At 35.1% G+C, this 16,368-nt stretch overlaps 2 protein-coding genes across 7 annotated transcripts in view; one reads left to right on the top strand and one right to left on the bottom strand.

Annotated features, from left to right (window-relative positions):
- The window catches only part of LOC131681411 (dynein intermediate chain 2, ciliary), an 82,836-nt gene extending 81,501 nt beyond the window's left edge, over positions 1-1,335 (top strand). For all 6 annotated transcript variants that reach the window (XM_058962178.1, XM_058962177.1, XM_058962175.1 and 3 more), the window contains 3 exons: positions 404-529; positions 629-862; positions 1,076-1,335. In XM_058962178.1, coding sequence (XP_058818161.1) covers positions 404-529; positions 629-862; positions 1,076-1,262 — 547 coding nt within the window. In that variant the 3' untranslated portion in view covers positions 1,263-1,335. The remainder of the gene's footprint in view (positions 1-403; positions 530-628; positions 863-1,075) is intronic.
- Positions 1,336-1,624: 289 nt separating this feature from the next.
- The window catches only part of LOC131681412 (ribitol 5-phosphate transferase FKRP), a 38,142-nt gene continuing 23,398 nt past the window's right edge, over positions 1,625-16,368 (bottom strand). Inside the window, exons 2-3 of the mRNA XM_058962182.1 lie at positions 10,767-10,883; positions 1,625-2,861 (exon numbers count right to left, since the gene is read on the bottom strand). Of these exons, the coding sequence (XP_058818165.1) occupies positions 2,055-2,861; positions 10,767-10,883 (924 nt within the window). The 3' untranslated portion in view covers positions 1,625-2,054. The remainder of the gene's footprint in view (positions 2,862-10,766; positions 10,884-16,368) is intronic.

Raw genomic sequence — 16,368 nt, 5'->3', positions numbered from 1 at the left:
CCAAATCGTCGAGTCGAGTCGATTGGTATATAAGTTTCCGGGTCTCGGAAAGCTTTTTCGAACGTTTGAGCGAATTTTATACATCTCTTTTATAAGATATCTTTAGTTCCACAGAATTTTGTACGGACTCGTTCCACTGTGGGCGGACTCCCTTAGTCACATAAGTTGTTGGAGTAGCCATAAAATGAGCACGAACAGAAAAGTTCACCCAGACTATAGAATCAGAATATGCATTTTTAATTATTGCATCATGTCACTGCTTCTGCAATAATTACAATGAAATATTCCTATGTTAATCGGATGCAAACAAGCATTGTGATATCGATAACTCTAACTGTCTGCATAAATTCCAATTTCCTTATCTACCGATGTTCTATTAACGCAAGCCTTTTCCCGCTTCCAGATATCTGATGACCTATTACGCACATTATCTGTCGGTGCACCGGATGGACTATAACAAGTTCAATTCAAACATTTTCGCATCCTGCAGCGGTGACTGGCGGGTCAAAATATGGGAGGACATGAGACCGTACGCGCATACATATACTATAACGAATACATACACAGCTACGCGGATGGGCAGACAACTAATTTCCCTTTTTCTTTTTGGATGATAAATCATTTTCAGCGAACCGTTGTTCATTTTCGACCTGGGTGCCTCGGTGGGTGATGTCAAGTGGGCACCGTACTCGAGTACCGTGTTCGCCGCGGTTACCACCGAGGGGAAGGTGTTCGTGTTCGATTTGAACGTTAACAAGTACAAGGCGATCTGCATCCAAGCCGTCGTTTCCAAGCGGAAGAATAAATTGTCCCGGCTGGCGTTCAACCATAAGCTACCGTTTATCATTGTCGGAGATGATAAGTGAGTGTGTTTTGTGCATTCTTCCGTATCAGTTTTCTTTTGTGTGCTCTGAGAAAATCCATTCAAAAACACTTGTTGAAATTTGTGTACCGGTAGCAAATGCAGCAAATTGCTATTTTAACGTTGTACTATTGATAGATAGTCTTTTACCGCTTAGTAATGGCCAGCCCGGTATTTTTTGTGACTGGCACTAAACAGAATCTTTTATTTCAGGGGTACAACAATAACGCTGAAGCTGTCGCCAAATTTGCGTCTCAAAACAAAGGCACCGAAAAAGGCCGTTCCAGTGGATCCCCACATGTTGGAGGTGCAGAAGCTAGACCGCCTCCTGTCACTGGTACGAGAACTTCCCGAGGGAGAAATGGTGAAGGAAACGGTTTCTACTGTGGCTTCAAACTAAGTGATCTCAGCAAGACAGTAGGAATGGTGATGGTTTTAGCAAACAGAAACAAATGGATATTTAGTCGTTTGTAGTGAAAATAATAAATTATTTATTTCATAGCGGTTTTGTGAAAACTGTTGTTATTTTATTCCCTTTACTGTACATTATTAGTGCGATTGGAAGGAATTGTAACTGGTAACTATATAAAACATTGTTTTGAACATTTGGTGAGGTTTAAAAGATGTGGTTGGATTTGTTAACATTTGATGTTGAGCTTTCGGTTAAAAGTTGTATTTGTTGGTTCTTTATTTGTACATAGAATTTGCATGCATGGATAGGTGTTTTATAAACTTGATGACATTTACATTCAGAAATATATTAGGTAACGTTTTTTTTTCTCAAAAGTAAAATAGTATTTTTCATTCGCCCTAGCGTTAATAGTTCCACAACTGTTCCAGCTAAGGTGATAACACTATTGTCGTCTATCTGGTTTCGCGAAATTGTATTTCTACGATGCCTAGCATATGCATACAAAACTTGAAAAATATTGTTTCGTGAACAAGAATGCTTCCTTTTTTATTGAGCTACTCGTTCTGATCAAGCAACATTCGATCTAAAAGTCATACATAAAGCTGAACACTAAAACCTATTGAAAGAAGTCTAGCGCTAACTAACAATTATTCACAAATTTGCTCGATTGCTATCGTCTCTCGAAAATCCACTGAAGCATGGAATGTACAGCACCAATCTATCACAGGAACTGAATGTTTCCCTCTTCCCCGAACACATTCTCTTCACAGCTTCGACATCCTACTTTACATTCTTCGTTTCCAAGTACTCCACCACGTTGTTGGGGCACATGATGGGCTTGCTGAGGAAGAGCACCGTCGACATGGGGTGTAAAAATTCCACCGAAAATTTCTTCGCCTTCCAGCCGTAGAATCCGTTCGGTCGGACCACTTCACCGCTTAGGTCAAATGGTAGTAAATTAACCGCAATCTGGTTAGCCTTCGAGTACTGCACCCGGAAATAGTGGCCGTCGGTGGCTTTCAGCCAGTAGAAACCTTCGCTGTCGGTGTACGCTTTCGACTGTGCCTTGCGAAGCGCGATGGATCTCTGTATGTCGTCGCTGTTGAAACTTATGTCTATCTCGTAGGCATCCGGTGAAAGTGTTTTCAACTCGATGGCATTTTTCAGCGCATAGTTGTCCAACCAGTAGCGAATGCCGACGTTTTCAAATTCATCCACCACGTGCCGGAAGATGGTCTTTAGCTTGTCCAGACAACAAGGTGGGGTATGCCTGCCGAGGTAAAGATAGAACGGCTGTGAATTGTACACCTGCCCGATACAGCTCTTGGTTTGCTTTTCACACCCGTAGAAGGTGATTTCCGTCAACAGTGAAATGGTCTGATTGTTCTGCTCGAAGCTTTTGATTAGCTTTCGTTTGGCAAGTTTCGTCTTGTCATGCAGGTAGTTCTTGCGAACTACTTTTTTTATTTGTAGCTTCCTATAGAGTGTTCGGAATTGCTCTTTGCGCAAATTGCGCCTCTTAGTTTTGGTGTGATAGGACGTGAACAGCTTTCTGCCATCCTGGAACGACGCGTTCAGGAGAACTTTCTGCAACGAAACGGAAGAGAAGTAATGATTTAGGGTGATCAGTGGTGAATTGTTAGCTATGCTTTTCCATCCGGCGGCTGGCTTTTGTGGGGCAGTGTTCCTACTGTAGTTGAGGGGGTTTGAATAGTAAGTTTCTATTCAAACACACTAGAGAATTATTCCTCTTCTTCATATCAAAACGAGAATTAGGGAAAGATGGAGTAAAACGCACTTCCCAAGAAAATATGATCATGACTTAGCTATAGAACATTAATTGGTAGAATTTTTCTCAATTGTATAATTTAATCAATATTTTTTTCTGATTATTTTTAATGATGATATCTCAGGAATTTGTCCAAAAAGTCAAGAGCTTCTGGATGGTGGAACTAATAATTCGGAATTGTCCCACCAGGCGGCCCTAGAGCGAATGAGAAATGTTAAACTAATGTTGCTCGAAAAATCAAAGACTATTATATGGTACTACATTAGTCTTAGAAACTTTACAGGAAACATCATTTTCCTAAATTATTCAGCTTTCGTGACAAAACATCATGTACTGAAAGTTGTACACTGCCTAGCGCCGCCTAGTGGCTGAATTTCTAAATTATCTATTTGCCTTTGGGAAGCATTCGACCCGCCGATGAATATTGCCGAAGACACCACACTTCTAAATTATCATGATCTCGAGATACAGAATAGGGAAAAAAGCACATGCTCGCTAGCGCTGCTTGGCGGATCTATTTCAAATTGATTTGTCCATTGTGTTGATTCTGTTCGCCGTAAAAAAACGCATAATACCTCGCTCCGCTTTGAGATAGGTTTTACTCGTGAAAATACGTTGATAAACTGCAGTAAGTGTTACGAACCGGTTCGTCTGCTGTTCCTCTAATGAAGGATCGCATTAGTTTTATCAAACGGACAAAAGTAATTGAAATAACTGTCCAAATAAACTCGCTCGCTACTTGTTGAATTGTTTTTTCGCCATTGTTCACAATATCGAAATCAAACGAAATCACACAATGGACTGCCAAAAGTGTTCACAAGCAATCGATGATGCTGATTTGTTCACGGTGTGTGAAGGAGCTTGCAACAAGACGTTTCACGCAGATTGTGTCGGAATATCAGAAGCTGAATTATCGTCACTCACCGGCAATATTATTTGGATGTGTAACGAGTGTGTAAAGCAATTTTACGAATTTCGTGACACCGTTCAGCCAAAAATCGAAGAAGAAATATCTTGTTTGCGTACGAAAGTGGACGACATTCTCAACTCTCTGTGCTTGATATTACTTTCAACGAATGAAACTAAGTGTTATCATTCTACTCCTGAACCGACACTGAACCATAAAACAAGATCGAGATCGCCGGAAAGTTTCAGAAGAAACAACACCGCAGAGATGTTTTCTCCGCAGCATCCTCCGACAGAAAGTGAGCAAATATTTTCTCTCTATCTTTCCAACATCGATGCCCGAGTAACCGAAGCAGAATTATCCATGATGGTCTCGAATTCTCTTGGCCTCAAAGAAACTGATAACATCGACGTAACGAAGCTTGTCCCGAAATGGTAAAACTGCGATACATTGGAGTATGCATTATTTAAAGTTGATGTGGATAATAGGTGGATGCCAAAGGCTTTGCGGACCATAACTTGGCCTCAAGCAGTTGTTTTTCGAAAATTTGTAGCTATGCGTACTACTACTTGGAAGCCAGGCAGTTGAATTCATAATTCTTATTGAAATTTTTGTCTATGTAGTTTCGTTGATGCTTTTATATTGTTTTTGCGATGAATTGTAAATTTGATTTCAATGTGTGTTATTACTATATATAAGCTTAAGATGTTGTACATAAAATGTAAGTAGGGTTGTGGTACCGGTAATACCGGTACCGAAAATCCCGGGAATACCGACCCATTTTTGGTACCGTAATACCGGTACTGAACAAAAGCCAGTACCGGTATTTTCGGTACTATACAATTTTTTATGACAAATAGGTTAACTCTGCAGGGGATCTGTTTCAAAATATCGGTCTGCAAGATAACGTTTAATTATATTAATTTTCCTTCTAGATAAATCGCTGAGATAACACCATTGTGTGGGAATGTCTGTTAAAATCGGGAATCATTTATCCTCATCCTTCGACATAACGTCCGGCGTACCTCAAGGCAGCCATATCGGTCCATATATTTTCCTTCTATACATAAACGTTCCGGATTCATTGATTAAGTGCTTCAAGGTGTCTTATGCCGATGATTATAAGTTATTCCATATAGTTAAAAGTTACTCTGATGCTTTGTTTTTGCAATCTCAGTTAGACATTTTCGCTAATTGGTGCATGACTAACAGGATGGTTTTGTATGCCTCGAAGTGTTCTGTGATTACGTTTGCACGAAAACGCTCCATCGTAACATTCGACTACACTATCTTGCAAAACAAATTAAAAAGAGAAACTACAGTGAAAGATTTACGGGTTCTTTTGGATTCAAAGCTTACATTTAAGGATCACATTGCTTTTATCTCGTCTAAGGCTTCGCGTAATCTAGGATTTATTTTTAGTGTTACTAAGCATTTCACTAACGTACAGTGCTTAAAAACGTTGTACTGCTCGCTCGTTCGTTCCACACTGGAATACGCCGCCGTTGTTTGGACTCCTTTCTACAAGAACAGCATTCAACGCATCGAGAGTATTCAGCGTAAATTTGTGCGTTTTGCGCTGCGCCACCTGCCTTGGAGCGATCCCTACAATCTGCCCAGATACGAAGATCGTTGCAACCTCATTGGTCTTGGAACACTGTCTTTGCGCCGCAATGTGGCCTAAGCGTCCTTTGTCTCTGATCTGTTATTGTCTCGCATTGACTGCCCTGATTTACTCCGTCTTCTCAACATTGATATTCACCTCCGAAACCTTCGTTCCTACTCTTTTGTCCGTCTTCCAGTGTCTCGTACTAATTATGGCAAAAATGAACCAGAATGTCAGTAGCATGTGTAGAGTGTTCAATCAATGTTACAATGTCTTTGACTTCAATTTGTCTCGCACTTCTTTAAAAAATTGTTTTCGCGCACCCTTTCCCAAACCTGATAGTGTTAGCCAATTTTTTATGTTAATGTTAATACTTTACCTATGTAAGATAGAGTTTAAGAAGTGTTTATTTTAAGCAGTGTTTAGTGTTAGTCATTGTATCATTTGGTTTGTTTGTTAACTGTTGATACCTAAAAGATAGAGGTTTTGTGCCTACGGGAGAAGGAGCTTTTGAAAATCCACTCCCGCGGGTTTTTCCCTCTCAATGATAATAATAATAATAATAATAATAATAATAATAATAATAATAATAATAATAATAATAATAATAATAATAATAATAATAATAATAATAATAATAATAATAATAATAATAATAATAATAATAATAATAATAATAATAATAATAATAATAATAATAATAATAATAATAATAATAATAATAATAATAATAATAATAATAATAATAATAATAATAATAATAATAATAATAATAATAATAATAATAATAATAATAATAATAATAATAATAATAATAATAATAATAATAATAATAATAATAATAATAATAATAATAATAATAAAGAGGTGGGGCCATCATCATAATAATTCTTGAAGTTAAAGTTTTATTAGCGACATTCTGATTGGTTTCCATTATTCACTGGGTGGCGCGTAATAAGACTATGGTCTAAGTCATGTCTGTATTTGGTTCGCTCTTAAACCTTTATCTATAAAAGAACGAACAGCGATTTAGTAGCTAACAGTTTTAGACTTGGTGAACTGCTTCAAAAGGGGCGATTTGTAAATATTGGTGATCGGAAAATTCAGCAAAACTCCATAATTTACAGGAAAGCAAGGAGCCTTTATATGCATTAGAGAATAGTAACGACATAAAGGTCGAAACCAATTCTCAGAAAAGCAAGAGAGGAAATGCGATTAACCTGCTCGGATTTACTGCCATTCTCGCTTTGATTTACTGTTGTTGATAGGGTTTCATACATTTACCATCTGTTCAAGTCGACGAAAGTCGCACCACTTAGCAGTTATTGATTTCAAAGTGGCCTAGATTTCGAAATAAAAGAAGGTGCCCTATACAAAAAATATCTTCTGTGAAATGAGTCTTGCCATTCCGAAGCAATTAAAAGCAATAAACATGTTTTTTGATCAGCACAAATCAATCATCTGAAAATAGGATCATCAGTTTGAGCATTCAATTTCAGTTTGAAACTTTTTTCGATTTTTTTAAAAAAATATTCGAGTACCGGTACTTTACCGGTACTACCGGTACTGAGGGCTTCAGTACCGTAGTACTGCTTCTCGCCAAAAAGGATCGGTACTGCGAACCCTAAATGTAAGGTTCCTTCAATAAGATCCGTCGAGGTCCGTTGAAGTTATAAATAAATAAATCAATAAATAAATAAATGAATAAATAAATAAATAAATAAATAAATGAACAAATCAATAAATAAATAAATGAATAAATAAATAAATAAATAAATAAATAAATAAATAAATAAATAAATAAATAAATAAATAAATAAATAAATAAATAAATAAATAAATAAATAAATAAATAAATAAATAAATAAATAAATAAATAAATAAATAACTAAAAAATAAATAAATCGCGTTGCCCTTGAGCTCCTCTAGAACTGTGCCAAAAACACCATCTTTCTAAATTATTAGACTTGAGAAATTTCATATTCTATAATGTGCTGTAAGGTGGTACGCTCACTAGCGCCACATAGTGAGAAACGTTAGCTTTTTTTGCTCTCTGGTTGGAAATATGTAAAATTTTGTAAATAATTCTGTAGAGTGTACAATTACTGAAGATAATAGAAATAATGGATTTGATGAAAGCAGTTAGCCATGATTTGTCGTACAATTTGATTACAAGCGAGACAGACTAGTTTTCGTTCGAAGCTTCACCTCTTTGACAACAGAAATAATTACAAAACCGCAGGTCGTATGCGAATATGGCACCATTCGCGTGTTACACTCGTGCTGGTGTACTCCTGACGGTCGAATCCATCATTTGCTGAGAAAGGGTTACGACGCCGAGCGGTAGTAGAAATGCAATATCTTGGCGCAAAACATTGGAGTTTGCAGTAAACCCCGCTTGAAAGAATATCGGACAGCCAGCAGAACTCCGTCAGGATTCCCCGGGAGCTGCCAAAATTTTCAAAATGACGCTGCAAGAATTCAACTACACTCCTGCTAGTTTTGGCGGGTAGTTCCGCCTCACAGTTCTTTGTTTATTTTTGGCCCTATCTATATTTTACTTGGCAAACCTTCAAGAAGGATACTATTGGCAAAAATAATTTTTTTGTTTTAAACACGGTAAGTAATATGAATTTCATGTCTCCAGTGATTATGTATAAAATTGATAAAAATCTTTTTATCAATTTATCAATTTATTTAGTCCGGTCTGACTTAACACCGACCAATTGACTCACCGAACCTCAACAGTGCCATTGAACGACTATCAGGCTTATTTTTCCTTTTTTGTATGGTTGATAAATTCACAAACGGAACGTTACAAAACGCTCAATTATCCTATTGCGAATATTATGACATTCTTCTTCAAGGATATTTATGGTGAGTGATTTCATGAGTGTTGCCAGCTTTGATGAAATGTTTTCATTACAAGGAACGGACTGGTACGTTGTCTCGAAATATTCTCTCCAGCGCGATAAAAAAAAAATAAACAATCTCTGTTACAATACAATAGTGCTTCCTCACTAAATCTTTAAGTATAGTATACTTTGTAAATTGTTTTAAAAATGGGGTCGTACTAATACATGGTGTTAACCGTGCCTCACAAACAATGCAGTTTTTCGGGACACTCTTAAAAATGTAATGTAAACTAGATTACGTTTTGAGTTATCGAACACGCTATCGTCAGAAATCTGTTCAGAATACTTTAATGCCACAAAATCCACCTGAAAAAAGGAAGACATTTTAGACCCAGACTATATTTGGTGTTATCCGCCTTTTCTTCCATCTGTTCATTATACTCTTTTTGATCTGATTTAATTTGTTTGATTTGCGGATGACTTCGGTTAAGTTCATTAACCATTTTATATCGTCCGACTTATAAAATGATGAAGGAATTTCAGACATGAACTGTGATAAAGAAAGTAACTTCAACTTATCTTTAAATCGAAAAGCAGTTGGAAGTTATTCAAGCATTGTTCTTGCAATAAATTTACACTAAAAGTTAAAGTAATAATTAATTTCATTTTCCAACAATCAATGACACAGTAAATTAGCAATAAATGTTAAATGCGTGGAACAAAATGATTTGTTAAATAAAATTAAAAAAATAAAAATCAATGCATAACCAACCCCCTTAGTTACTGCAAAAGTTTTGGTTTAACAGTGGACTTGACTGTAAAAGGTTATTATTGTTCTGTCACAGTGACATGGTTTCGTTACTGTTCTATTCGATTGACAAGTTCATCCGAGAAAACCCCGCTTAAAATAACCTAAATCCTAAATGGTTTTCGCTGGGATGTTCCGTGTGCCACGATAAAGTTGCTTAATTTTTCATTCAGCATGAATTTATTTTGTAATTTGATCAAAGTCACTCAAAGGTACAGCAAATATACCGGGTGCCAGAAAACAATAAATAGTCTGTATTCAACGCAGTGATGCGCATTCCTCTGTACGGGACTCTATATTGTATACAGACTCTACAAGATACCATGTCTAAATCAAGAGCTAAAGCTAAGTTGTACACAAAATTGTTAACCAAGTTTGATTGCGTCGGAATGGGCGTTGAACGGTACGTCAAAGCAGATTTTAAGCCACTCCGAAGTCAAAAAATTTACACGGATTGCAGGAGAAGGAAAGGTTCAAGATAAGTCCAAGTAGAAACATTTGCTAAAGTTTTCAAAAAAATGCTTAGTTTTGCAGGCGATTTGCACATGTAGGCAGAAATTGAAATCTTCGTGGTAATTGGTACTGTGCCTCAAGATTTCTATGTTGAGGAATGTTTAGCAAAAACCTTTGTCTTTGGCAGAAAAACGGTTGTTCCGTTCTGTTTTGTCCAGACCGAGCTGTCTGCTACTATGGAAAACTAGGGGTGTGTAATGTCCGGGACATAATCGCGCTGTTGACGTAGGATTATGCATATGCGTTGCCGTCAGTGACCCGCATTGTTAGTTCCCACTTTATCCAACTTTATCGTGTAAAGTGGACAACAGTAAAAACTATGATGGAAGGTGTTGAACGTAAAACATGACAGTAAGGACATCGGAAGTCTAATTACATAACATTTTTGTACACTGTAGTAGGTGAACTTTGAAAAGAAATGTAGTTTGTTCATTAACATAACAACGTAGTCAGCGTATACTTAATCATGATTGACTAATTTCCACTCTGTATTCGACCCCGTCATCCCAAATATGGTTTCGAATTATTTAAATACATTGGTTCCAAGTATTACTTTTTTGAAAGCGTAATTGAATTGAACTGATAAATACAATGGACCTACTCATACATTGAACCCGTTGAACGTTCAATGTTAAAGCTTGTCAAAGGAGCTCGTTAAAAATCTCTACGGTTTGTCTTTCTGTTTGTTCGTTCGTTAAAAAAATACATTTCAATAGTTCGTTGCGCAGTATGTGCCCGCAAAATTTTCCTTTGTGTGATGTTGCAGGTTTTCATATTATAACATTACCCAGCTTTCATAGCCCAAGCAGCCATTCAGGGAATATCTGTTAAAGATTATAATAGCCTCAACCGAGAGCAGCCGAACTCATCAGTTGGATTTACACCATACCGCATGATAAATTTCTTTGGAACGGTATATGCATATACTGCAATGGATGCAGGTATCTTGCACTGTCTGGTTGTTGCCGTATCGAAAATATTGTGCTGCCCATGCTGTTCTGAGCTCTTGCTTACCTTTATGTTGGCAAGTTTTGCCTGAATGTAGAACAGTTCAGGGAACGGGGACGATAATGCATCAGGCATCTCTCTGAGCAGGGCAGTTTCGATCAGGATAGCGTGCTTTTGTTTGTACTGTAGAAAGAGGAAAGAAATAAGATTAATTATTTTAATTGTAGTAACAATTGACTGAAATCTGATTAGTAATTGGGTTGTTTGTTATGTTTCAAGTGGCGCAAAAATAACCCTTATTATTGGACCGGGATTGGAGACAATTTTCATTGATGGAGTTGAATTAGAGAAATAGAATGGGAACATGGGGAGACTTGACCAGGTTTTCAGTTAAACCTACGGAAATCCCTAAGAAAAGTTTTCAATTCATCAAAACTCGTTGATGTGCAAAAGTAGTATGCGTATTCATTATTTTTTGCAGAATTGTTAATCAACTTTTTCAATTTATTCAATTTTTAATATTATATTATATTATATTATATTATATTATATTATATTATATTATATTATATTATATTATATTATATTATATTATATTATATTATATTATATTATATTATATTATATTATATTATATTATATTATATTATATTATATTATATTATATTATATTATATTATATTATATTATATTATATTATATTATATTATATTATATTATATTATATTATATTATATTATATTATATTATATTATATTATATTATATTATATTATATTATATTATATTATATTATATTATATTATATTATATTATATTATATTATATTATATTATATTATATTATACTAGCTAAAACCCATCGAGCGTTGCTGCGACTTTCAGCGAAATAGGAGAAAAACACAATTTGTTCCGAAGCGTCATCTGGCGGGCAGATAATATCCGATCAATAGCACACAAACACGCTCCATAACAAATGCCTACTATGTATAAATTTTTACGGCAAACCGTTAAGTCATTTGGGAGTCCATAAATCGTATACATACAAACATTGACTTTTATATATAGGTTTAGATAAATTATATTATATTAAATTATATTAAATTATTTTTTCCTTTTTTTATTTCGACTATGTTAGTCACATTTTCTTTTTTACATTTTAACGACATTCAATTAGCTAGAGATTACTGGGTAGGGAATGTTAGGAAAATTAGAGCCATACTAAAGTGAGAGCGAGGATGTGAAGTAAACAGATCGGAAAACTAGAAGTGGCAGGGCCAGTAGAACAAGCTTAATATCGCACGGGCTTAATTTTTGTCTTCTGCTAATGAGGGTCGAGCTTAGACAGCATAACTACGAATCACCCGAGTTCACTAGCATGTGTCCTAGTATAGACAGACAAGTCCATCTTTACCGTGACAACTGACGATATTAAGCCTGTTCTAATGACCCTGCCACTTCTAGTTTTCCGATCTGTTTACTTCACATCATTGCTCTCACTTGAGTACTATGGCTCAAATTTTCATAACTTTCCCTGCCCAGTAATCTCTAGCTAATTGAATGTCGTTAAAATGTAAAAAATATCAAATTATCTTATCTTATCTTATATTATATTATATCACATTGTATATTATTATAATGTATAAGTACAATATATCTGTCAAATTACACGAACAAATTTTCAGCAACATCATTTTGGTGATTCCAACACCATTTTTCGAGTTCTCATTAAACAAGCAGAACGCACTTGTTCAGATTTCTTTCAGTGTACAATTGCGCGAGCATGGTTTCGGAAATGTGGTTCTTTTCCCACAGGAATGAGAGTGGAAAGAGTGGTGGATGGAATAAATTGATCAATAGAAGAACGATGAAATCCATTTTTACCTGATCGGAGCTAAATTCGGAAAGCATCTACGAGGCTTGCGTTTGTAAGAATCGTATTCTTATCAACGATATTTCTAATATTATATTCATGTGTTGTTGAGTGCAGAAATTACTATTTCCAAATAGTACTACTTTTTAGGGAAGTATATTGTACTAATTAAGCAAATTATAACGGTTTTCGTTTGGAGAACTGTTTGTATCATTTATGAAATCTCCGAGCACATCGTTTATAGTGAACGTTTCTAATGGCGTTTTTAGTTTTTATCTACAGTGACACAATCTCATATTCGTACACCTCTAGTGTATAAGATTAAAATTGTTTCAAAAAATTTTGCGCTATTTAATATAGGTATTGTTTTGTAAATTCGGTAGTGGAATCATCATCTGTCATTTTCTTATCATTTGTAAGCTAAAGGGTACAAGTTTCTGTACACTACACATAAAAAAATCATTACTTGGTGTGAAAATGGCGCAAATTGATATTCGTACACTTTTGAAAAGTCAATTAATTTGTAATTTAAGACCTGTTATTTCTTTATTTTTTTGTTTTACTTAGAAAATAGAAAAGTGTTCATTGGCACAGTTTCCTCGACACTAGTTTAAGAAGTTCCCTCAAATTAACGTGATGGTTTAAAAAAGTAAATTAACTGCCATAATCGGACGGAAACTAATTATTATTCACCAAAATCAAGCTAAATCATTTCATAAAATCTTTGAAATTGTTCAAAGGGTGCGTCCAATTATTTAACATGTCTTGAAAAACTTTGATGTGGCGAAACGTAGAGCAGATATTGCGAAAAACTTGAGCTGTAAAGAAATTACGATGAGGGATAAACGATTTTTAATTAGAAAAATTTGAAAAAATCGAGTAATACATGGTAAATAAATTGAATCATAGCATTTTAGTATAAGTCTGCTCTGGTACGGCTCGTAATGTATGGAGAACGGACAATTACAATGCTTGTGTTCTGAGCAAGAAGCTGTTCATCAATGAGAAGAACAAATAATTGATTTTTTATTTACTAATCAATATTGAAACATTAAGATTGTAAACTTTGTCTACGTGCTTAAATCCATCATCTTTGACTCAAATGGCTGTTGTTTTGATTGGAGTAAATCGAACTCGGACCTGGACGTAATAGTCTTATAACAGCAGCTAAGTGCAGGGACAGTATAGTTATTGTATGGGGTATTATATGTCTGCTAGAAGTGCTAGAAATTTGGTCTTCATTGATGGAATGATGGATCAGAATGTGTATTTTAATATAAATATCTTAAAATAAATTTTAAAGCAAAGCTTCCGTAAAATGGTACTTTTACTAAGAAATGGTGGATGTTGGAAATTCGATCAGGAGAAGTACCTAAAGCATAAGGCGTTCAAAAAACGTTGAGAGTAAATTTATAATTGTTTGATTGTCATGGATTCTCCACTGCGGACCCCGTTGAAAAATAAATGGGAGTATTTAGATAAAAAGTGCGAAACTATCCGGATTGTAATCAGAATGAGCTTAGACACTACTATTTAGAAGAATGGAATAAAATTTAAGTTGAATACACACAAAAACTAGTGGTCAGCATTCCAACGCGATTGAAAACTGTAATTACAAACAAAATCTACCACATTGAATATTTATTATTGAAATTTCAATTGATTTAGAAAAAATATGTATACTGTACGAATATAAGGTAGCGTGTATATTTGACTATCTTTGGAATTATGATTATTAGCTGTCTAGTAAACTATTTCTACACAAATAAAATGTCTCGTGAACTAATTTTTTACTTGTACAATGCATATAAGCTTTCCGCATAGCGGTGCACGAAAATGTGATTGTGTCACTGTACGTTTATTTTAGCCAATTGAGTGTCAGAGATTCACTTAACACAGTAAGGGTAAGACCCACAACACTCCGTGCGCGACTGTCCTGCCAGCCCACAGTGTTTTAAAACGTCGTTTTCGTGCTCAAAATTAATAGCGTCTAAACCGTTGACTTTAGAGGTATAGTTTGTTCGGAGAAGTTGTTGTTCTTATGATTGCGCATCCACAGGAGTATACCGTTCAGTGATTAATTCACCTATAAGTGATATACGAGTTTTATTTTCCGAACGAATTAAGATAGAGACTTTCTGTCTTCGGCAAAGTTGTAGCAAATGTTACTACAAAAGAAATTGCTGAAGACACTATATATCTAGCTTTAGTAGTTTACGAGTTATGGAACATATTATTTCGAAGACCTCTTAAAATTAGTTTTTTCATTATAACTTTTTTAGACATTCTTGTATCTTCTTGAAACCTTCCACAAAGTTATTTGCGGTATCAAAGCACATGTTTTTGCCGTACATTGTTGCTTCCTATCTGTTGAATTTAACAAGATATTCCAAATTTTACGATTTTTTTAGGTAACTTCCACATCAAATAATTCGTTAAAGAGCAAAAAGGAGCAAACAACATCATAACATACTGAAAGTACTAGCTTTTTACTTTCATATAGTGGCCCGATTGTTAGTCGACGCGATTCTCCCCGAGTATTATGTTCAATAAAATATGCCATCGCAGTGGTATAAAATGAAATATTCAAGCGCACTGCGATAAGTAGCTTCATCTTTTCATGGTAAATTGCATAAAACATATTCATAGATGTCCAAAAAAGGAAAAGAGAACTTTGACCACAATCAAGATCAAAGTGCGAAACGAAGCATACCGTGCGTTCGAGAAGTGTGTCACGTGAAATTTAAACAATTAGTGGATACTGGTAAGCTTGAAAAAAACGATGGAAATCTCACCAGAAGGTTTATTAATGTCTTTCGTGACATTTATAATGGAGCTTGATTAACGTCACCTGTTCACAATGTGGATCCTGTTGTGACTGAAGCTCGGGGATGGCAAAAAAGTATAAAACGATTTTCAGAAGACGCCAAACCTCTTCTAGTGGAAGAAGAAAGCTTTGAAGATGACTGAGAAAACGATTATTAAAAATAAATTTATTTTTCTATTTTATAATGAAAATATCGACATTATTAAACACATGTTTAATGCATGTTTTAGGCGAACGTGTTCAACTTACCATAAAAACATGAAGCTGTTTGTCGCAGTGCGCTTGAATAATTCATTTTATACCACTGCGATGGCATATTTTATTGAACATAATACTCGGGGAGAATCGCGTCGACTAACAATCGGGCCACTATATGAAAATAAAAAGCTAGTACTTTCAGTATGTTATGATGTTGTTTGCTCCTTTTTGCTCTTTAACGAATTATTTAATGTGGAAGTTACCTCAAAAAATCGTAAAATTTGGAATATCTTTTTAAATTCAACAGATAGGAAGTAACAATGTTCGGTAAAAACATGTGTTTTGATACCGCAAATAACTTTGTGGAAGGTTTCAAGAAAATACAAGTATGTCTAAAAAAGTTATAATGAAAAAACTAATTTTAAGAGGTCTTCGATATAATATGTTCCATAACTCGTAAACTACTAAAGCTAGATATATAATGTCTTCAGCAATTTCTTTTGTAGTAACATTTGCTACAACTTTGCTGAAGACAGAAAGTCTCTATCTTAATTCGTTCGGAAAATAAAATTCGTATATCACTTATAGGTGAATTAATCACTGAACGGTATACTCCTGTGGATGCGCAATCATAAGAACAACAACTTCTCCGAACAAATTATACCTCTAAAGTCAACGGTTTAGACGCTATTAATTTTGAGCACGAAAACGACGTTTTAAAACACTGTGCAGCCATCCAGTCCTCGGCACGGAGATATATATTGACTTGAGG

The sequence above is a fragment of the Topomyia yanbarensis genome, chromosome 2 (genome assembly GCF_030247195.1).
Source record: "Topomyia yanbarensis strain Yona2022 chromosome 2, ASM3024719v1, whole genome shotgun sequence".
Lineage (NCBI taxonomy): Eukaryota > Metazoa > Arthropoda > Insecta > Diptera > Culicidae > Topomyia > Topomyia yanbarensis.
This window is presented reverse-complemented; position numbering and strand designations above follow the sequence as displayed.